Here is a 23,691-nt window from a genome sequence, read left to right on the forward strand (position 1 = left end):
CATGTATCTGGCCCAAAGCAAATTATTTCAAAACATTAATTGTTGCTGTTGTTATTATTAGCCTTTTTCTTCTGAATAAAAATTACTTTTCCTGGGTAAGGAAGCAGGTGGGTTTGTCTTTAGATCAACCAAAAGTTGATCAAAATAGGTAAGACAAAAAAATTAAACAATCCATATAGGATTCTTTGAACTAGTATTAAATGCCTGAACATACATGTCATGTAAGAATTTGAGGTGTTTCAGAGAAAATATTTGGTTGAAACATGATTAATTGGGCAGACCTAGAGTAAAGAGAAAACAAAAATAAAAGTGGTATAGAATTTAAAAAGTGCCCCACTTACAAAGTTCTGAAGATTTGAAAGTTTTACTCCTCCCTTTGTATTTTATCTGATTTGTGATCTTTCATTTCATCTCTCTTATATTGCTTTTTTAGGAATTAGAGAATAAAATCACAGCACAACGCTCCTCAAGAGAGACACTGAGCCAACTAAAGATAGTATGGCGGCAGAGTCTCCCAGATGTTCGGTATGTACTTACAATTCTGTAATACTGTACACAGGAAACTTTACATTCGAGAATTGTAAAAATTCAAACTATTGAATACCTGGTGATATACCCGGGGGCCCAGAAGGAACACAAACATTTTGCTTCAGTGCCTTACTCTTTTGTCACAGCAAAATGCAGCTCTCCCATGGGCAGGTGAGCACGAGTGCTAAACTGTTTTCCTGATAACCGTAATATGTGTGAACAAGCCATTCGCCAACATTAGCCCACTTCCTATTTGTTGATCTTGCAGTAGAACCGCCTAGGATTGAAGGGAATCTGCACTGGGCTAAGAGACCCAAGTTTGGGCTCTCACTTTGGCCCCTTTTTCCATCCAATTTAATGGCCGAAGAAGCCTCTTAGCAATAATGGGATTAGTAGGCAGGATGCTCTAGAAAATAAAATTTTATTCCTTCAGTACAGGACTTTAGATAGAGAAGGGTACTCAGAAACGTTTGTTATCTTTTCTGCCAACACCTATTCCCAATCGCTTCACAAATGTAACTATTTGCATTGGTAAAATATTCCAGTGAATAAGGACTATAATTGCAGCTTCTTTTGCACTGCATTCCTGAACATTCCGAACCCTTTGGACACTAGGATGAAGCTTTGATATCTAGATTGTCTGGCTCCCTTTCTTCCTTAAAAGAAATGTAGCCTTACTCAAAACAAAGGTCCCAACCCCCCACAGCTCTCTCTCTCCATGGTCACTCACAGAATTTTAGAGTTGGAAAGATCTTAAAGACTTCAGAGTGAGTCTAAAGGGCTCACTTTATAACGGAAGGTTTAAATGATGTGTCTAAATAATATCTCTTTTTGGGAAGGAATCTGAGATTTGACCCTCTGCTCTCTGTTTCACATTGCCACTATTGACTGGGTTTAGTTAGGCAAAGATATCTGCCAAAATTAGATGCTTCTGTTTTCAAGGTTATTCATTATGCTATTTGTTCTAGGGTTTGTGCATCTGCCAGATGATTACATTTTCATCAATCTCATGACTTCCCACTTTTTTTCCCACAGCTGCCAGAATTGTATGCACTTCTAAAGAATTTTAATAAGGAGAGCAAGAAATCAAATCTCCTAAAAATTCACGGTATTTCACCTAGGGAAGCACAGAAAATACTTAGTCAAAACCTGAATGCCATGTCGTTCCCCAGCGGAACTGATGTGAGAGGAGAAGCCCCCCAACCTGCTTGCCTCTGCGAGGTGGTGAGAAGAGAAGCGGAGCAGCCTGGGTCTGTGACTGAGCTCCTGCACCGCGGCCTGCAGACCAGCTCCCTCTCCCCGCTGGAGCGGCCCACCAGACCCCAGCTCAGGCTCTCCCGCGGTGGGATCCCTCCTCCCGCGCACGCTTTTCCTCATGAGATTCTCATCCGTCACTCCAGCTCCTCGCTGCTCACCATACGGAAGAAGAGTCAGAGCAGCAAGATATTATGCAGGTTGGGCATTTCCCAAGTCACGCCACAAAGGTTTATCTTTGAAGATAGAGTTTCTAAATACTTATTAGCTGATTCAGGTAATCTACACAGATGAGGCCATGTGGGAAAAAATATGTGGAAATCTTACTGGAAAATTTACCTAGATTTCTAGAGCCAAAATAGTCAAATATTGACCAAGGGGAATCTTGCAGTTCTGGGATTCGTGGCTGAAGCACTTTCTGACTACAGTGCCTTGAGAACTAGAGAACAGAGAACCAAACATTCCAGGGTCTCATCTCAGATCCATTCCTGAAAAGGTATATTATTTAGACATGGCACTTAAACTTACCTTTATAAAATGAGCCAGTTAAACTTGGACTCTCAAGCACTAGTAACTATTTTTTTCTCATTTCATGAAGTTAGTCAAGTATTTACTGAATAATGGCTTATCTTTCTTACATGTCTTGGCTTTACTTCAATTGAGGGTTTTTTTAGAATTTTTTTCATGACCCGTACCCTTTCCTTATTGTTACATCTCTACAAATGACAGGAGGAAATTCCCTTCATTTCTGATTCTTTAATAGGGAGATACACATAAAAGGCCAAAGACCATACAGAGAAAGTCAAAAATATATAAATGATGCTAATGAGAAGGGAGTGTCTTATTCTTAAAATCTCAATTTTCCTTTTGTATTTTGAAGGAAGTAATATTTGGTCATTCTCTGTAGCTATAAAAAAATAGATTAGGGGGCCAACTAGGTGGCATAGTGGTTGGGTTCATGCGGTCCACTTCAGTGGCCCTGGGTTTGTGGGTTCCGATCCTGGGTGCGGACCTACACACCATTCATCAAGCTATGCTGTGGCAGGCGTCCCACATACAAAATAGAGGAAGATGGGCACAGATGTTAGCTCAGGGACAATCTTCTTTACCAAAAAAAAAAAAAAAGTTTAGAGGCCAGCCCCCAGGGAGTAGTGATTAAGTTTGCACTCTCTCTGCTTTGGCGGCCCGGGTCATGGGTTCGGATCCTGGGCACAGACCTACACCAGTCGACAGCCATGCTGTGGCAGTGACCCACATGCAAAAAATAAAGGAAAGATTGGCACAGATGTTAGCTCATCCATTAGGGTGAATCTTCCTCAAGCAAAAAAAAAAAAAGTAGATTAAAACAATGCTATAAAATATTTGAGCCCCTCTGAAGTAGGTTTTTGACTCAAGACCATTTGCACAGCAAATATTTTGACACCAACATTTTTATATTAAAAGTAGTGGTAGAGGAAGTTGGCCCCATCGTGCAGTGGTTAAGTTCGCGTGCTCCACTTCAGCAGCCCAGGGTTCACAGGTTCGGATCCCGGGCATGGACATACACACTGCTCATCAAGCCATGCTGTGGCTGCATCCCACATACAAAATAGAGGAAGACTGGCACAGATGTTAGCTCAGGACCAATCTTCCTCACACACACACACACACACACACACACACACACACACACAAAAGTTGTGGGAGAGACAGAAGGAACAAATTTAAAGGAATAGATTGATTACTGTGATCATATTTGGTTCAAGATGCTGGAAGAATCTTTGCTGTAACTCCCTACATTGATGTCTTGACAAAGCCTAATGCAGGTTTCAAATTCCTTTGATAGAGTCCTACTTGACGTGTTTTGAAGCCCAGGCAGGAGTAGAAATTAGGGCAATTGTAGGAATGGCCTAGATAATCCACAAATGTACACAGGTAAAGTCTGAGACCAGGGAGGAAAAAGCATAGAAAGTGTCGAGAATCAACACGAAGAACTGGCAAAAAGCCAGTGGTATGTGGATTTTGTGTGTGGCTTTTGAAGAAGTGCTGAAGGCTTTGGATGTTTGATGGGTCTTGAACATTTATGGCTTTGCCCAACCACAAGGCCCAAATTTTCCTTTCGTCTTAATGCATGGATTGCCTACTGTCTGGCCAACCCCCTCTCACATGCCCTCCCAGACTCTGTGTTGAAGTCTCTTCTCTGCCTCCATGACCTCATTTCATAAGATCCTGGAGGTAGAATTTCTGGGACATGTCCCGTCTATTCAAGGAATAAGCATAAAACCAGGTAGGCACCCATATGAGGAATATCCAGTAATTCCTTAGGTTTAATTGGTATTGCAACATTTCATCTTTTACTGTCATATATTGCCCAGTATGACTATCATTTATAGTAATGCTAGTGGGTCCCTAAAGTATTCTCAGTCCAGAGGAACTTTAGGACTCCTGGTATACCAAAGAGTATTAGAGAACATATCCTTACTAGCACCAAGCACTGCGGAAGGAAAAGGGAGTGGGTTCTGCCATTTTGTTCTTCTCCTGTCATATAAGCTTCTCTTGCTTAGGTAAAATCCTGTAGGACCATGTGGTTAGGAATGTGTTTGACCAAAAATAACAGAGAAACCAAATAAGGGTTATTTTTCTCATATAATTAGAAGTCTGGAGGTAGGCAGACAAGGGCTAGAGCAGTGCTTTTTGATGTCATCGAGGACCCAGGCTCCACCACCTTTTTGTATGTGGCCTTTGTCTTCATGCACAAAAGTTGTTTCCTTCACCTCCAGGTACTATGGCCACATTCCAGGCAGGAAAAGGGGGCAGGACAAAGGGTCACATTGGCCAGTTCTGTCCTCTTTAATAGGGAAGCAAAGATTCCTCAGAACACACCTCCTCAGGTGACTTCTCCCTACATCTTGTTGACCAGAATTGTGTCCAATAACCACCCCTTACTGTAAGGAAGGCTGGTGACTAGAGATCTTAGCTTTCCACCCTCTATGGTAGAGGAAGGCAGAAGAGGATTGTAATGGGTACAGAGTAGGCCAACCGATAGTGCTGCCACAGATCACAAGATACAGCTCTTTAGTAACCAGACATCAACTCCTTGGCCTTCTCTTGCCAAATATCCCTTTCCTTCCTTCTATCACCAGTTCTTGCTATGCCAGGTCTGCCAAGATCTTGTCAGACTCCCTGAATCTTGGCAGCAACCCTAGGGATAGGCTGTTTAACACAATGGCCTGATATGAACTCAGGGAACAGTCCCTGGCCCGTCCCCTACTTCAGGCACGTACAGAATATATATAAAGACTTTCTACTGGGCAGACCCAGGGAAATCCAGACCCTTCCCAGGGATGGAGGCCTGACTGGGGCAGGGGCAGTATCTGGGCCATAGGTGAGCTGCTCAAATATCACCACACAGGGAGGATGGTGAAGTTGCTCATGAGAAATAGGCCAGCCTCCTGCTCTCCTGCTTCTCTGCTCTATCTGTTATTCTACTTGCACTCCTTACATTCATCTTGGCTCTTTGGCCTCTGGTTTAATGCTCAAGCCCCTGTCTTGGGCCTTGCTTTTTTTTTTTTTTTTTTTGGTGAGGAAGACTGGCCCTGAGCTAACATCTGTTGCCAATCTTCCTCTTTTTGCTTGAGGAAGATTCATCCTCAGCTAACATCTATGCCAATCTTCCTCCATTTTGGACGTGGGACGCCACCACAGCATGGCTGCCGACAAGTGGTGTAGGTCCATGCGTGGGAACTGAACCTGGGCCGCCAAAGTGGAACATGCCAAACCCTACCACTAGGCCACAGGGCCGGCCATCTTTTTTTTTTTTTTTTTTTGAAGTTTACAATTTATTTAGTCTTGAAAGAAATTGAAGGGAAGGGAAAGGGAAATGGCTGCTGAGTAGGGAAATATACAGCATATCCTGGCTTGATTTTCCATGGTTCATTGGCTCCTTGGAGGGATTGCAACTACTAATGACAGTCTAAGCTGGTGGGTCCTGAAACAGTAGGGAAAGAAGCCAAATTCTAGCTAAGCCACTGCCCTTTTATACTCAGGGCTTATGCCAACATCTTGGAAGAAATGACACTAGCAGTCTGTGCACTTCTGATGAATCTTCCCCCTTGTTTTAACTACTCATTAGGATCCTTTTCTCTTCCCTGTTGACCTCAGTGCTCCATGGTTCTCTCCATTTGCCCATTATCAGTATCCAAGGACCAAATGAGACACTCCCTCTACCTGCTATGGCCCTGCAGTGTCCACTCCAACCCAGTTAGCCAGCCCCACCCGATTTCCTATTTGGAGGAGGGCTTTAGATGAGATGAACACCATAGGTTCTTCCTTAGTTTATAAAGCTTCAAAAACAGCCTTCTACCAGAGGGAGAAGGAGACGCAAGTTCACAAGGGTTTATTCTATCCATGAAGCATTTCTGAATAACTGAAGATTAAATAACACCACGACGTGATTCTTGAAAATATGATTCTTTTCAGAAAAACAATTCTTGGATCTACGGGATCTGGAATGGAGATATTATAAGGGGATTGTGAAGTGGAAGCACACGATTTCAGATTCATCTATAGACATAAAATACAACAGTGAGAAGAGATTTGTAGAGAGCCAGGAGATGCCTGATGTTATTTTCCCCCCTCTAGTTCATAGGTCTTTGGTTATTTATCCTCAAGTTGATTATCCAAAAAATCTAACTTCTTCTTAAATGGAATAGGTAGTTTATTAAAATATCTGGGCTGTAGATTTTGCTTTTGAGAGCATTAAATTTACGCATGAAAAATAAAGCAGCAGAAGCACCATGGAACATAGGAACTGAATCTGCACAATATGCATGTAAGGTCCAAAATTAAATCATTAACATGCAGTAAAAGATCCAAATTGATCTGCTAATATAAGACCTGGTTTGGACTTGTGAAATCCATCTGGACCAAGACTGAGGCAAATATAGGTCATGTGAAAAGAAAGGGTGCATATGAAGGAGAACTCTCAAGCAAGAATAGCTCTAAAAAAAAATTTAAGCACATAAAGAAGTCCATTATCATAAAAATAGTTGGTAAATTCAACAAATGGAAGCATTAACATCTGAGGATGTAGAGATCAATATGTTAGCTGCTCAAAGACATGAGGAAGGAAGTGGCATCTTTGGAACAAGAACAGGAAGATTTGGAAAAGGACAAACTGGAAATCTTGCACGTGAAAAATATAGCCATTGAAAATAAAATAATAATAATCCTCAATAAATTACCTCAATGGTATATTGGATATATCTGAAGAGAAAGGATTGAGTTGGAAGACAGAACTGAGAGAGAAGCTTCTAGATCATAGCACAGTAAGATAAAGGAGGAAATTATGAAAAAAGTTAAGGGTAATGGAGAGTAGAATGAAAAGTTCAGAAATATATCCAATGGAAGTTGCAGAAAACAATAAGGAGAATGGAAAAGAGATGATTTTTGAAAATAAAATAAAATGATTGATAATTTTCCAGAATTAAGGAAACACATAAAACCCTGAATTGAAAAATCTCACTGAGTGATTAGCAAGAAAGTAAAAATAAATCTATATCTAGAAGCAAAACTGCAGAGGATTGAGCAAGAAAGTAAAATTAATCTACAAAAGAGAGAATATGGATTACATGCAAAGAAATGACAAATCGACAGTGGAACTTTCATTAACAATAGATGTCAGAAGGTGATGGTGTCATGTACTCAAAATGCTGAGGGAAAACAACTGTCAATCTGGAATTCTCTAACCAGCCAAATTCTCTTTAAAGAATTGAGTAAAATAAATACATTTTAAAACATATAAGAGCCAAAATTGTTTACTACCCACAATCCCTTACTGAAAAAATTGCAGTAAAGTATGTACTTTTAGCAAGAACCCAGAGGGAGTTCAAGAAATAATGAGCAATTAAATTATTAATAATATATGTGCATGATTGTGTAGATATTAAAATATATTTCTGGATTCTATTTCCTAATATTTTATTCAGAAAATTTGCCTCTAAGTCAAATTATTCTATAGTTTCCATTTTTGCACTATTTTTTCGAATCAGATTTTGACTTCAGCATAGTGGATATCTTCAGCAGGAGATACTGTCTAGAAATGGGCATGAGGGAGATTTCTGGAGTGCCCATAATATTCTGATTTTTAATGTGTGCTCAAGTGTGTTCAGTCTTCAGAATTCCTCCAGCTATACACTTACTACTGTAAACTTTTCTTCATGCATGTTATACTTCAAAAAAAGTTTTAAAAGTTATGCTGCCTTCATAAAATAAATTGAAGAGTTTTCATCTTTTTTTTGAGGCCAAAGCTATTTAAATAGTATTAGAAGTATTTACTCTTTAAAATTTAGCTAGAACTCAGCTACAAAACCATATAGTCCTGACATCTTTTCTTCCTGTTTTTATTATGAAAATGTTTAAACATTCACAAAAACAAATAAAATTGTATAATGAACCTGCACATACCCATCATCTAGAGTCAACATTTGTTAAGATTTTACCACACTTGTTTCATCTGTTCCTTTTGTTGTCATGTTTGCTGTGTCTGCTGAAGTATTTTGAAGCAAATCTTAGGCCTTATGTTTAATATTATCCTGACATATTTTGGTGTGTATCAGAAAAATATGGACTTTTTTTTCATAACCATGATGTCATTATTACACCAAGAAAAATTAACAATGATTCCTTAGTACCATCTCTTTATTCATATTCAAAGTCCCCTTATTGTCTCAAAACTGTCTTTTCTAGTTGGTTTGTTTGAATCAGGATCCAAGCAAATTCTAAAGATTGGTTAGGTCTCTTAAGGTTCTTTTAATCTAGAGCAAATCCTCATTTTTTTCATGCAATTGACTTACTGTCCATTGTCCCATAGAAGTCCCAAATCTAGATTTGTATCCTCATGGTGTCATTTAACTTATTCTTCTATCATCCATATTTCTTGTCAATTGGATGTTTGCTAAAGGCTTGATTAGATGCAGGCTCAACTCTTTTTGGAAAGAATATTAGGTGATGCTGTGTACTTCAGATTGCTTCACAGCAGAAGGCAAATAATATCTGGTTGTTCCTCTTTTAGTGATTGTAAGATTGAGGATTAGTGTCAGGTGGTGACAGCCTGATGCCTCTGATTATAAAGTTTCCCATCAGCTTTTCATCTAATGGCTTCCATCCGCTGGTGATTATAGTAGGCATCCTCCATGAGGCTCCCAGTGATCCCCACCTCCTGGTATTTACACCCTTGTATAATCCTCTTCCCTTGAGTCTAGACTGGACTTATGACTTGCTTCTATGAGTAGAATGCAGCAGAAGTGATAGGATATCACTTCAAGATTGAGTTACAAAAAAACTGTGCATTCTATCTTGGATTCCCTCTTACTCTCGCTTGCTAGTTTTTAGGGAGGCCATCTGCCATCTTCTGAGGTGCCTCATGGAGAGGTCCATGTGGCAAGTAACTGGCATCTCTGGCCAACATCCAGCAGGGATCTGAGATCTGCCAACAGCCACATGAGTGAGCTTGGAAGCAGATCCTCCCCTAGTCTAGCCTTGAGATGCCTGTAGCCCTAGTTGACACCTTAACTCAACCTTCTGGGAGATCCTGAGCCAGGGGCACCCAGTTAAGTCATGCCCAGATTCCTGACCCACGGAAACTGTGAGATAATAAATGTTTGTTGTTTTAAGTTGTTACATTTTAGGGTAATCTGTTACACAGCAATAGATAACTGATACAGTGATCTTTGCCTGGATTAACTTTTTTCATTAGGGTTTACTCACTGATGATTTCTAATTCTGTGTTAATTCCACATTTATTAATTGGGAATAATTTGTAAAGAAAAACTTTCCCTCAGCAACTAGGGCTATTTAATTACACTGAAATACAATCTGCACAAAAAAGGTGGCTATTTGCTTAATTTTTCCCCTTTAGTTGCCAATTTTCAGATTAAGGAGTTGATGTTCTAGTTACTTCCAAAGGTGGTCAAAGAAGTATTTCTCTCTTTGCTTTTAAATAGCATTGTGGACTCATTGGTGTTTGTTTTGTTCTTTAATAAACTTTTTAAAAATTATAATATCATACAGAAAATCACAAACTTGATGAATTATAATAAACTTAACACACCCATGGAACCACCACCCAGGTCATGAAACAGAACACTGCCAACAACCCCTTCTCTTGCCCTCTCCTAATCATTACTCCATCCTTACCCTCCAAAGGTAATCAATATTTACCAGAGATTAGTTTTGTCTATTTCTGCACTCTTTTACACAAATGTTTGGATTCTTTTGTATCTGGCTTCTTTCAGCATTATGTATGTAAGATTCACCCATGTTTTTTATGTAGCAGTAGTTATTTATTTTCATCGCTATTTAGTATCAATTGGATGAATATAGCCTGATTTATTTATCCATTCTACTGTTGACGAACATTTGGGTTATTTGATGTTTTTTGCTATTACAAATAATGTTATTGCAATACCAGTGGCAGTTAAACACGGTTTGATTTCTAGAGAAGACTCACAGGACCCAAAATGACTATGCTTACAAGTCTACAGTTTATCGCACAAAAAGGATTCATTCAATGCAGCAAAAGCATTAAAGTAAGGATATGCATCCCAAACAACAGCAAGGGGTCCAGAGGGACCAGACCCAGGGTCTGATTGTCCTCTTTCTGTAAGGACCGCACTGGGCACACAACTTCTCTCGTATCAGGGCGCATTGTATGTATGGAATACTTTAGAACCATGAGCACGAAATGGAGTCTCAGACATTACATTTTATATGTTGCTGGTCACATAGACATATCCCTGCTCTGTAATCAGCCTCTGATAGTCTCATCAAAACAGGTGTCAGTCATCAATATCACTCACCAATAAACAATGCTGATAAGCTGGTGCAAACCACCCCAAAACTTCTTAGGCCTAAAGTTACAAAGTAACACTACAAGTAGTAGGTTTCGTGCCTTAACCAGGGGTCACTGTAATGCAGGAACTTGAGCAAAACAGCTCAGGCTAATTCTAGGCCTGCTGAAATTAACCCTCACACTACTATTGTGGTGAATAGTTGTGTTCCTATCTTTTGATACACAAGTGCACATTTCTCTTGGGTGAAATTGCTAGATTATAGGGTATGAATATATTCAACTTTGGTAGATAATGCCAAATGTTTTTCCAAAGTGGTTGTACCATTTACAGTTCTACCAGCAGAATATGAGAATTCTTATCACTCTATAGGATTATATTGCTGTTCCTTTAAGTTTCAGTCATTCTGGTAGATGTAGTGATATTTCATTGTATTTTTGCTAGAATTTCCCTGCTTTCTTGTGAGGTAACAACTTTTCATGTTTATTGGCCATTTAGATATATTCTTGCATAATGTGCTATTCAGATTTCATGACTATTTTGCTATTGTGTTATATTTTTTTCCTAATTGATTTATGGAAATCTTTATATATTCTGAGTTCTTTGTTATATGTATTTCAAAGATCTTCTCCAATTCCATAGATTACCTTTAAATTTTCTTAGTGGTCTCTTCTGATAAACAAATTCCTAATTCTCGTGTAGTCTGGTTTATCAATCTTTTCCTTTATGGCTAACGCTTGAGTGTCCTGTTTAAAAATTCTTTACTTATCCCAAGATCATGAAGCTATTTTCTTTCTTCTTCTTTTTTTTTTTTTTTGTTTGTTTATTAAGACTATTTTTTTAGAGCAGTTTAGGTTTGCAGTAAAATTGAGAGGAAGGCACAAAGATATCCTATATACCCCCTGTCCCCGTACATGCACAGCCTCCCCAATTATCAACATCCCCTACCAAAGAGGTACATTTGTTACAATAGATGAACCTACATTGACACATCATTATCACCCAAAGTCCATGGTTTACATTATGGTTTACTCTTGCTGTGTGGACAAATGTATAATGACATGTATCCGTCATTATGGTATGAAACCGAGTATTTTCACTGCCTTAAAAATCCTCTGTCCTCTGCCTATTTATCCCTCCCCCCTCCTCCCAGCAACCACTGATGTTTTTTATTATCTCCATAGTTTTGCCTTTTCCTGAATGTCATATAGTTGGAATTATACAATATGTATAGCCTTTCAGGTTGGCTTCTTTCATTTAGTATATGCATTTAAGATTCTTTCATGTCTTTTCATGGCTTCATTGCTTACTTCTTCATAGCTCACTTTGTCTAGGTACACCACAGTTTATCCATTCACATACTGAAGGACATTTTGGTTGCTTCCAAGTTTTGACAATTATGAATAAAGTTGCAAATTCGTGTGCAGGTTTTTGTGTGGACATAACTTTTCAACTCCTTTGGGTAAGTACCAAGGAGCACAATTGCTTGATCGTATGCTAAGAGTATGCTTAGTTCTGTAAGATACCACCAAAACTGTCTTGCAAAGTGGCTATACTATTTTGCCATCCCACCAGCAATGAATGAGGGTTCTTGTTGCTACACATCCTTGTCAGCATTTAACGTTATCAGTGTTCTGGATTTTGTCCATTCTATGGGTGTGTAGTGGTATCTCATTGTTGTTTTAATTTACATTTTCCTGATGACATATGATGTGGAGCATCTTTTCATGTTCTTATTTTCCATCTACATATCTTCTTTTTTTTTAATTTTTTGTTTATAACATTGTATAAATTTCAGGTGTACATCATTATACTTCTATTTCTGCATGGATTACATCATGTTCTCATGTTCACCACCCAAATACTAATTACAACCCATCACCACACACATGTGCCAAATTATCCCTTCTGCCCACCTCCTTCCCCCCTTCCCCTCTGGTAGCCACCAATCCAATCTCTGTCTCTATGTGTTTGTTTGTTGTTGTTATTATCTACTACTTAATGAGTGAGATCATGCGGTATTTGACCTTCTTGCTCTGACTTATTTCACTTTGCATAATAGCCTCAATGCCCATCCATGTTGTCACAAATGGCTGGATTTCATCATTTCTTATGGCTGAGTAGTATTCCATTGTGTATATATACCACATCTTCCTTATCCATTCATCCCTTGATGGGCACTTAGTTTGCTTCCAAGTCTTTGGCCTGTAGTTTTCTTTTTTTCTGTTGTCCTTGTCTGGTTTTGGTATCAGGGTAATGTCAGCTTCGTAGAATGAGTTAGGGAGCTTCCCTCCTCCTCAATTTTTTGGAAGAGTTTGAGAAAGAGAGGTATTAAGTCTTCTTTGAATGTTTGGTAGAATTCACCAGGGAAGCCATCTGGTCCTGGACTTTTATTTTGGGGGAGGTTTGTGATTACTGTTTCGATCTCCTTACTGGCGATTTGTCTATTCAAATTCTCTATTTCTTCTTGATCCAGTTTTGGAAGGTTGTGTGGTTCTAAGAATTTATCCATTTCTTCCAGATTGTCGAATTTGTTGGCATATAGCTTTTCATGGTATTGTCTTCTAATCTTTTGTATTTCTGAGGTGTCCATTGTAATTTCTCCTCTTTCATTTCTGTTTTTACTTATTTGAGTCTTCTCTCTTTTTTTCTTGGTAGGTCTAGCTAAAGGTTTGTCAATTTTGTTTGTCTTTTCAAAGAACCAGCTCTTGGTTTTATTAATTTTTTCTATTTATTTTTTAGTCTCTATTTCATTTATTTATGCTCTGATTTTTATTATTTCCCTTCATCTACTGATTTTGGGCTTTGTTTGTTCTTCTTTTTCCAATTCCTTTAGGTGCATTGTTAGATTGTTTATTTGAGACTTTTCTTGTTTGTTGAGATAGGCTTGTATTGCTATAAACTTCCCTCTTAGAACCGCTTTTGCTATATCCCATAAATTCTGGCATGTCGTATTTTCATTTTCATTTGTCTCCAGGTATTTTTTTTTTTTTTTGTGAGGAGATCAGCCCTGTGCTAACATCCGCCAATCCTCCTCTTTTTTTTGCTGAGGAAGACGGCCCTGGGCTAACATCTGTGCCCATCTTCCTCCACTTTATATGGGACGCCGCCACAGCATGGCTTGCCAAGCAGTGCGTCGGTGCGCGCCCGGGATCCGAACCAGCGAACACCGGGCCGCCGCAGAGGAGCGCGCGCACTTAACCGCTTGCGCCACTGGGCCGGCCCCTGTCTCCAGGTATTTTTTGATTTCTTCATTGACCCAATCGTTGTTTAGTAGCATTTTGTTTAATCTCCACATATTTGTGGCTTTTCTGAATTTCTTCCTATAGCTCATTTCTGGTTTCATACCGTTGTGGTCAGAAAAGATGCTTGGTATCATTTCAATCTTCTTAAATTTATGGAGACTGGTTTTGTGGCCTAATATGTGATCAATCCTGGGGAATGTTCCATGTGAATTTGAAAAGAACATGTATTCTGTGGCCGGCCCGATGGCGCAAGCAGTTAAGTGCTCACGCTCCGCTGCGGCAGCCCGGGGATCGCTGGTTCAGATCCCAGGCGCGCACCGACGCACCGCTTGTTAGGCCATGCTGCGGTGGCATCCCATATAAAGTAGAGGAAGATGGGCACAGATGTTAGCCCATGGCCAGTCTTCCTCAGCAAAAAAAAAAGAGGAGGATTGGCATTGGATGTTAGCTCAGGGCTGGTCATCCTCACACACACAAAAAAAGAATGTGTATTCCTCGGTTTTTTTTTTTTTTTAAATGATTTTATTTATTTATTTATTTTTCCCCCCAAAGCCCCAGTAGATAGTTGTATGTCATAGCTGCACATCCTTCTAGTTGCTGTATGTGGGACACGGCCTCAGCATGGCCAGAGAAGCGGTGTGTCGGTGCGCGCCTGGGATCCGAACCCGGGCCGCCAGCAGCAGAGCGCACGCACTTAACCACTGAGCCATGGGGCCGGCCCTATTCTTCAGTTTTTGATGGAATGTTCTGTATATATCTACTAGGTCCATCTGTTCTAATGTGTCATTTAAGGCCAATGTTTCCTTATTGATCTTCTGTTTGGATGATCTTTCCGTTGGTGTAAGTGGAGTGTTCAAGTCCCCTACTATTATTGTGTTACTATTTCTCTTTCTATGTCTGTTAATATTTGCTTTATATATTTAGGTGCTCCTATGTTGGGTACATAGATATTTACAAGTGTTATATCCTCTTGTTGGATTGTTCCCTTGATCATTATGTAATGCCCTTGTTTCTTTTTACAGTTTTTGTTTTAAAGTCTATTTTGTCTGATATGAGTATTGCTACCCCAGCTTTTCATTGCCATTTGCATGGAGTATCTTTTTCCATCCCTTCACTTTCAGTTTGTGTGTCTTCAGGTCTGAAGTGTGTCTCTTGTATGCAGCATATATACGGGTCTTGTTTTTTTATCCAATCAGCCACCCTATGCCTTTCAATTGGAGCATTTAGTCCATTAAGGTTTAAAGTAGCTATTGATAAGTATGTACTTACTGCCATTTTTTAACTTTTTTTCCTCAGTGTTTTAGTAGTCCTTCTCTGTTCCTTTCTTCTTCTGTTGCTCTTTTCCCTTGGGGTTTGATGGCTTTATTTAGTATTATGTTTGGGTTCCTTTCTCTTAGTTTTTTGTGTATTTATTGTAGGTTTCTGGTTTGTGATTACCATGGGGTCCATATACAGAGTTGATGGTCTCTTTAGTTTGACCTCTGTCTGAAAGCTCTACTCTTTACCTCCCCTCTTCCCACATTTTATGTTTTTGATATCATATCTAACCTCTTTTTTGTGCATTTGTATCCATTACCCTCTTATCATGGAAATTGATAATTTTTCCTATTTGTGGTCTTCTCTTTTCCCTTTAAATAAGTCCTTTTAGCATTCCTTGTAGCACTGGTTTCTTGGTGACAAACTCCTTTAATTTTTGCTTATCTGGGAAACATTTTATCTCTTCTTCTATTTTGAATGATAACCTTGCTGGGCAGAGTATTCTTGGCTGTAAGTTTTTTCCTTTTAGCACTTTAAATATATTGCGCCACTCTCTTCTAGCCTGTAAGGTTTCTGCTGAGAAGATAGCCTTATGGGGTTTCCTTTGTATGGAACTTGTCTTTCTCTTGCAGCTTTTAGGATTCTCTCTTTATCTTTAATTCTGGACACTTTAATTATGATGTGTCTTGGTGTGTTTGGGTTTATCTTGTTTGGTGCTTTCTGTGCTTCCTGTACCTGGATGTCTGTTTCCTTCCTTAGGTTAGGGAAGTTTTCATCTATTATTTCTTCAAATAGATTCTCTGACCCTTTGTCTTACTCTGCTCCTTCTGGGACACCTATAACATGGATGTTAGTGCACGTGATGTTGTCCCACAGGTCTCTTAGACTGTCCTCACTCTTTTTAATTCTTTTTTCTTTTACCAGTTCAGTTTGGGTGATTCCTTCTAGTCTTTTGTCAAGCTCGCAGATCTGTTCTTCTGTATCCTCTACTCTGATTTTGAGTCCTTCTAGTGAATTTTTCATTTCCGGTATTGTATTCTTCATTTCTGATTGGTTCTTTTTTATATCTTCCATTTCTTTGTTAACATTCTCACTGAGTTCATTCATTCTTCTCCTAAGATCAGTGAGCATTCTTAACACTCTTTGTTTGAACTCTCTGTCAGGTAGGTTGCTCATTTCTGTCTCACTTAGTTCCTTTTCTGGGGTTTTGTCCTGTTCCCTTACTTGGAATGTATTCCTTTGCCTCCTTATGTTGCCTCTTTCCCTGTGCTTGTGTCTATGTATTAGGTAGGTCAGCTACATCTCCTGCTCTTGGAGAGGTGACCTTATATAAGTGATGCCTTATGAGGTCTGCAGTGTGCTTCCCTCAGTTCTCAATGTTCCAGGAGTGACCCCTATGTGGGCTACGTGTGTCCTTCTGTTGTAGCGTGTTTGCTCTCCCTGTAGGTGCCCAGGGAGGCTGAGCCATGCTCCTGGCCAGCTGTTGTAATGCTCAGCTGCTTGTAGTTGTTGTGGGCCCTTCAGTCTCTTTATCGGGTGTGGGGAGCCCTAGCACAGTTGGCTGCAAGTTCTAATAGCACATTTGTGTTGCAGTATTTCTTTTAAGTGAGTAGGCCCCCAGCATGGCAGGTTGTTAGGCTCAGGGGCTTACAATTGCTATAAGCCTCCAGCCTTTAGGCCTCTTGCCAGCTCTCTGAGGATTCCAGCTGGGTGGGGCTGGCCTCAGGCATGGGAGCACCCAATTGTTTCAGGCTTTGGAAGGTGGGGCAAATCCCCCATGTGGGTCTTTGAGAAGCATAAGTCTTCTGCAGCTGACAAGCCCCGCCGCCCACAGGTGCACACACACAGTTAACACAGTCCTGCCCCATGTGTGTGCCCTGACCTCCTGAAGTGGACCCAGTCTCTCCATGGTGGGAGCCCCACACACTCCACCACCACACCACACTCTCCACCGCTCCTTGTGCATGCCCTGCCCCACTGAAGTGGGTCCAGTCACCAGGCTGCAGAGAATCCAGTCACCAGTCTATGCAGAAGCTATTTTCTTATGTTATCCCATCAAAGCTTTATTATTTTATCTTTCATAGTTAGGTCTACAATCCACCTGGAATGATCTTTGTAAATGGTAAAGGAAAGAGGTCAAGAGTTATTATTTCCCCGTTTGGATAGCCAAAAAATTTGTGGGATGCAGCTCAAAGGTGTGCTTAGAGGAAAAATTATAGATCTACATGCATATGTTGGAAAATAAGGAAAGCTGAAAATCAATTATTTAACATTCATCTTAAGAAGTTAGAAAAAGAAAATAGTTTCTGGGGGAGTGACATCAGCATCATGGCAGAGTGAGCTCTTCCCTTAGTCTCTCCCCATAAGATACAATGAAAAGGACATTCATAAACCAACAAAGAACAGTCACACAACACAATAGATATCTGAGGGATCCATGCAGCCATACGTCTGAAGGTGGAGGTGGTGGAGCCCCCAGAAGGCAGTGGAAGGAGGTATGGGGATTTCCTCTCCCTCTCCAACTGCAGTGATCTAGGGTGCACGACCTTGCTCAATGGCCGGTGTGCGACTCTGAGAGGAGACTGGGGAAAGAGCAGCCCTTCGTGGGAATGCCTTCACTCTCTGAGTTGTCTTCCAAGTTGTGGGAATGCTCCACACCAAGGAGGCTAAGCAATGGTGAGGGCATCCCCACCAAGCTGAGCAGCCCAGGGGGGCAGACAGCGACTGTAGAGTGGGAGCACCTGGAATCATGTGTGCCAAAGAAAGTGCCCCTCACCCCTCTCCTGACTGGTGCATCAGCTTGGCCGGTCAGCCAGAGCAGGGGACCCTGCCAGAGCACCTACGTGCTTATGTGTGTACAGCAGCGGCGGCTAGTGGGTAAATGCAAATGGGCCCTGCCAGCACAGCTTCCAACAGATAGGCACAGCTGCCAGGGATTGCAACAGGCTCAGAAAACACAGCTCTTGCCCCTGCCCCATGGTGGCAGGTGGAATCTGCAGCAACATACTATCACTATGCAGTGGCACAGTTCCACCCCATCAAATAACATGAAGAGGTATATTAACACTCCCAACCAGAAGGAAAATGATAAGTACCCAGAAATCAATCATGAAATCATAGAAATTTACAATCTAAATGACAGAGAATTCAAAACAGTTATCATAAAGAAACTCAATGAGTGACAAGAAAACTCAGAAAGATAGTTCAATGAAATCAGGAATAAAATTAATGAACAGAGGGAATTCTTCACAAAAGAGATTGAAAATGTAACAAAAAACCAATGAGAAATGTTGGAGATGAAAAACACAATGAATAGGGTAAAGAAAAGTCTGGAATCCTTAAATAATGGAGCTGATATTACGGAGGACAGAATCAGTAGAGGAGAGAAATATAGAAATGCTTCAGATGGAGGAAGAGAGATAAATAAGACTAAAAAGAAATGAAGAAATTCTCTGAGAAATATCTGACTCAATTAGGAAATGCACCACAAGGATGACAGGTATTTCAAAGGGAGAAGAGAGAGAGAAGGGAGCAGAGAGTTTTTTCAAAGAAATAATAGCTGAGAACTTCCCAAACCTGGGGAAGGAACTGGAATGATATGTAAATGAAGCTAATAGAACTCCTAATTACATCAATGTAAAAAGACCTTCTCCAAGGCATATATTAGTAAAATGGCAAAAGTCAATGACAAACCAAAATATATTAAGGGCAGCAGGGCAGAAGAAAATAACCTATGAAGGAACCCTAATCAGGCTTTCAGTGGATTTCTCAGCAGAAACCTTACAGGCTAGAAGAGAGAGGAATGATATATTCAAAATTCTGAAAGACAAAAACTTTCAGCCAAGAATACTGTATCCAGTGAAAATATCCTTCAGATATGATGGAGAAATAAAAACTTTCCCAGATAAACAAAAGATGAGGGAGTTCATTGCCACAAGATCCCCCTACAAGAATGATCAAGAAGGCCCTCATATCTGAAGAGAAAAAGAAAGGGTTTACAAAGCCTTGAGCAAGGAGATAAATAGAGAGATAAAATCAGAAAATGGCAGCTCTCTATCAGAACAGGTGAGCAAACACCTAATTATAACATTAAAGATAAAGGGAAGGAAAACATCAAAAATAACTGTAGTCACTTCAATTTAATCCCAAACTCAAAACACAAAACTGAGTAAGTTGTGACAACAATAACGTAAGATGGGGAAAAGGAAACGGATGGAACTTGCTTAGACTAAGGAAATAAGAGAAATATCAGAAAATGGACTATCTCATGTATGAGATCTTTTAAACAAACCTCACATTAACCACTAAGCAAAAAATCAGAACAGAGACACAAATGATAAATAAAGAGAAAACTGAGAAAACCGTCATAGAGAAACACCAAACTGAATTGGTAGTCAAAAATACATGACACAGAACAACTGGAAAACAAGAGATAAAATGGCAGTATTAAGCCCTCATATATCAATAATCACTCTAAATGTAAATGGATTGAATTCTCCAATGAAAAGACACAGAGTGGCTGGACGGATTAAAAAACAAGACCCAACAATATGCTGCCTCCATCTCAGCTCTAAAGACAAACACAGGTTCAGAGTGAAGGGATGGAATATGATACTCCAAGCTAATGGCAAACAAAAGAAAGCAGATGTTGACATACTTATATCAGACAAAGTAGACTTCAAGATAAAAAAGGCAATGAGTGACAAAAAGAGGCAGTATATAATGATAAAAGGGAACTCCACCAAGAGGACATAACACTTATAACTACATATACACCTAACACACAAGCACCAAAGTACATAAAGAAACTATTAACAGACCTAAAAGGAGAAGTTAACAGCAACACAATAATAGTAGGGGACCTCAACACCCCACTTATATCAATGGATAGATCATCCAGACAGAAAGTCAACAAGGAATTAGTGTACTTAAATGAAAAACTAGACCAGATGGACTTAATAGAGATATATAGAACATTCCATCCCAAACCAGCAGAATATACATCCTTCTCAAGTGCAGTTGGAACATTCTCAAAGACAGATCCTATGTTGGGAAACAGGGCAAGCCTCCACAAATTTAAGAAGATTGAAATCTTTTCTGAACATAATGCTATGAAACTAGAAATCAACTAAGAAAAAAGCTGGGAAAGTCACAAATATGTGGAGACTAAACGACATGCTACTGAACAACCAATGGATCATTGAAGAAATTAAAGGAGAAATCAAAAATATCTGGAGACAAATGAAAATGAAAACACAACATATCAACTCATATGAGATGCAGCAAAAGTGGTCCTAAGAGGAAAATTCATAGCAATACAGGCCCATATTAACAAACAAGAAAAATCTCAAATAAGCAATCTTAAACTACACCTAGCAGAAATAGAAAAAGAAGAACAAACAAAGCCCAAAGTCAGCAGAAGGAGGGAAACAAAAATTAGAGCAGAAATAAATTAAATTGAAACAAACAAAAAAAAGCAGTAGAAAGGATCAATGAAATTAAGAGCTGATTTTTTTTGAGGAGATAAACAAAATTGACGTACCCTTAGCTAGACTCACTGAGAAAGAAGAGAAAAGGCTCAAATAAATAAAATTAGGAATGAAAGAGGAGAAAATACAATGGATACCACAGAAATACAAAGGATTATAAGAGACTACTATGAAAAACTATATGCCAACAAATCGGACAATCTAGAAGAAATGGATAAATTCTTAGACTCATACAACCACCCAAAACTGAATCAAGAAGAAATAGAGAATCTGAATAGACCAATCACAAGTAAAGAGCTTGAAACAGTAATCAAAAACCTCCCAAAAAACAAAAATCCAGGACCAGATGGCTTCTCTGGAGAATTCTACCAAACATTCAAAGAAGAGTTAATACCTATCCTCCTGAAACTATTCCAAAAAATTGAAGAAGATGCAACACTTCCTAACACATTCTACAAGGCCAACGTCACCCTGATCCCAAAGCCAAACCAGGACAACACAAAGAAGGAAAATTACAGGCCAATATCTCTGTTGAACATAGATGCAAATATCCTCCACAAAATATTGGCAAACTGAATACAGCAATACATTAAAAGGATCATACACCATGACCAACTGGGATTTATACCAGGGACACAGGGATGGTTCAACATCCGCAAACCAATCAATGTGATACACCACATTAACAGAATGAGGAATAGAAACCACATGATCATCTCAATAGATGCAGAGACAGTATTTGACAAGATCCAACATCCATTTATGATAAAAACTCTCAATCAAATGAGTATAGAAGGAAAGTACCTCAACATAATAAAGGGCATATATGACAAACCCACAGCCAACATCATACTCAATGGGGAAAAACTGAAAGCTATCTCCCTGGGAACAGGAACAAAACAAGGGTGACCACTCTCACCCCTCTTATTCAACATAGTACTGGAGGTTTTGGCCAGAGCAATTAGGCAAGAAAAAGAATTAAAGGTATTCAAATTGGCAATGAAGAAGTGAAAACCACACTGTTTGCAGACAATATGATTTTATATATAGAAAACCCTAAGGAATCCATCGGAAAACCATTAGAAATAATCAACAACTACAGCAAAGTTTCAGGGTACAAAATCAACTTACACAAATCAGTTGCATGTCTATATTCCAATAACAAACTAACAACAAGAGAAGTCAAGAATACAATCCCATTTAGAATCACAACAAAAAGAATGAAATATCTAGGAATAGATTTAACCAAGGGAGTGAAAGACCTATACACTGAAAACTATAAGACATTATTGAAAGAAATCAAATATGATATAAAGAAATGGAAAGATATTCCATGCACACGGATTGGAAGAACAAACATAGTTAAAATGCCCATAGTACCTAAAACAATCTGCAGATTCAGTGCAATCCCAATCAGAATCTCAATGACATTCTGCATAGAAATAAAACAAAGAATCCTAAAGTTCAAATGGGGCAACAAAAGACCCCAAAAATCGAAAGCAATCCTGAGAAAAATGAACAAAGCAGGAGGTATCACAATCCCTGACTTCAAAATCTACTACAAAGCTATAGTAATCAAAACAGCACCTGGTTTTGTACTGGTACAAAAACCGACACACAGATCAATGGAACAGAATTGAAAGCCCAGAAATAAAACCACACATCTATTGACAGATAACCTTTGACAAAAGAGCCATGAAAATATGATGGAGAAAGGAAAATCTCTTCAATAAATGGTGTTGCGAAACTGGACAGCCACGTGCTAAAGAATGACAGTAGACCATTATCTTTCACCATGCACAAAAATTAACTCAAAATGGATTAAAGACTTGAAGGTAAGATGTGAAACCATAAAACTCCTAGAGAAAATATAGGCAGTACACTCTTTGACATCAATCATAGAGGGATCTTTTTGAATACCATGTCTACCCAGCCAAGGGAAACAAAAGAAAAAATAAACAAACAGGACTACATCAGACTGAAGAGCTTCTGCAAGGCAAAGGAAACCAGGAACAAAACGAAAAGACAACCCACCAACTGGGAGAAAATACTTGCAAATCATATATCTGACAAGAGGTTAATGTCCAAAATATATAAAGAAGTCATACAAATTAACAACAAAAAAACAAACAACCCGATCTAAAAATCCGCAGAGGATATGAACAGACATTTTTCCAAAGAAGATATACAGATGGCCATGAAAAGATGTTCAACTAATCATTAGGGAAATGCAAATCAAAATTACAATTAGATATCACCTTACACCTGTTAGAATGGCTATAATTACCAAGACAAAAAATAACAGATGTTGGAGAGGATGTGGAGAAAAGGGAAGCCTCATACACTGCTAGTGGGAATGCAAACTGGTGCAGCCACTATGGAAGACAGTATGGAGATTTCCCAAAAAATTAAAAATAGAAACACCATATGACCCAGCTATCTTGCTACTTGGGATGTATCCAAAGAACTTGAAATCAAAGAGACTTAAGCCCCCCATGTTCATTGCAGCATTATTCACAATAGCCAAGACATGGAAACAACCCAAGTGCCCAACAACTGGTGAATGAATAAAGAAGATGTGGTATATATATACAGTGGAATACTACTCAGCCATAAAAAAAGACAAAATCATCCCATTTGCAACAACATGGATGGACCTTGGGGGTATTATGTAAGCCAGACAGAGAAAGACAAACACTGTATGATCACTCATATGTGGAAGATAAACACATGGACAAAGAGAACAGATTAGTGGTTACCAGAGGGGAAGGGCATTGGGGTGGGCATAAGGGGTAAAGGGGCACATATATATGGTGACTGACAAATAATAATATACAACTGAAATTTGACAATGTTATAAACTATTATGACCTCATTAAAATTTAAAAAATAAAATAGTTTCTAACTTCCAATGTAATATCTTCTTTGAACTACTTAAGATTATTTACAAGTGTACTGCTTTTAAATAATTATTGAGAAATGTATTTCTTAGTTCCTAAATATTTGGATATTTTCCATTATCCTTTTGTTATTGATTTCAAACTTCATTCCACTGTGGTCAGAGAACATATTTTATATGATTTGCATGCT

At 39.1% G+C, this 23,691-nt stretch overlaps 1 protein-coding gene across 1 annotated transcript; it reads left to right on the forward strand.

Annotated features, from left to right (window-relative positions):
- Positions 1 to 498: 498 nt before the first annotated feature.
- Positions 499 to 7,662, forward strand: C22H9orf153 (chromosome 22 C9orf153 homolog). Its single transcript, XM_058565363.1, has 3 exons — positions 499 to 525; positions 1,564 to 1,735; positions 6,234 to 7,662. Exons 1-3 carry the CDS (start codon positions 499 to 501, stop codon positions 6,284 to 6,286), a joined length of 252 nt encoding a protein of 83 aa, XP_058421346.1. The 3' UTR covers positions 6,287 to 7,662.
- Positions 7,663 to 23,691: the final 16,029 nt, after the last annotated feature.

Source organism: Diceros bicornis, chromosome 22, assembly GCF_020826845.1.
Source record: "Diceros bicornis minor isolate mBicDic1 chromosome 22, mDicBic1.mat.cur, whole genome shotgun sequence".
Classification (NCBI taxonomy): Eukaryota; Metazoa; Chordata; class Mammalia; order Perissodactyla; family Rhinocerotidae; genus Diceros; species Diceros bicornis.

Coding starts and splice junctions, on each gene's coding strand:
- C22H9orf153 (XM_058565363.1), top strand. CDS start 499: ATGGCGGCAGAGTCTCCCAGATGTTCG. Junction 526..1,563: donor CAGAGTCTCCCAGATGTTCG/GTATGTACTTAC, acceptor TTTTTCCCACAG/CTGCCAGAATTGTATGCACT. Junction 1,736..6,233: donor AGGAGAAGCCCCCCAACCTG/CTTGCCTCTGCG, acceptor AAAATATGATTC/TTTTCAGAAAAACAATTCTT.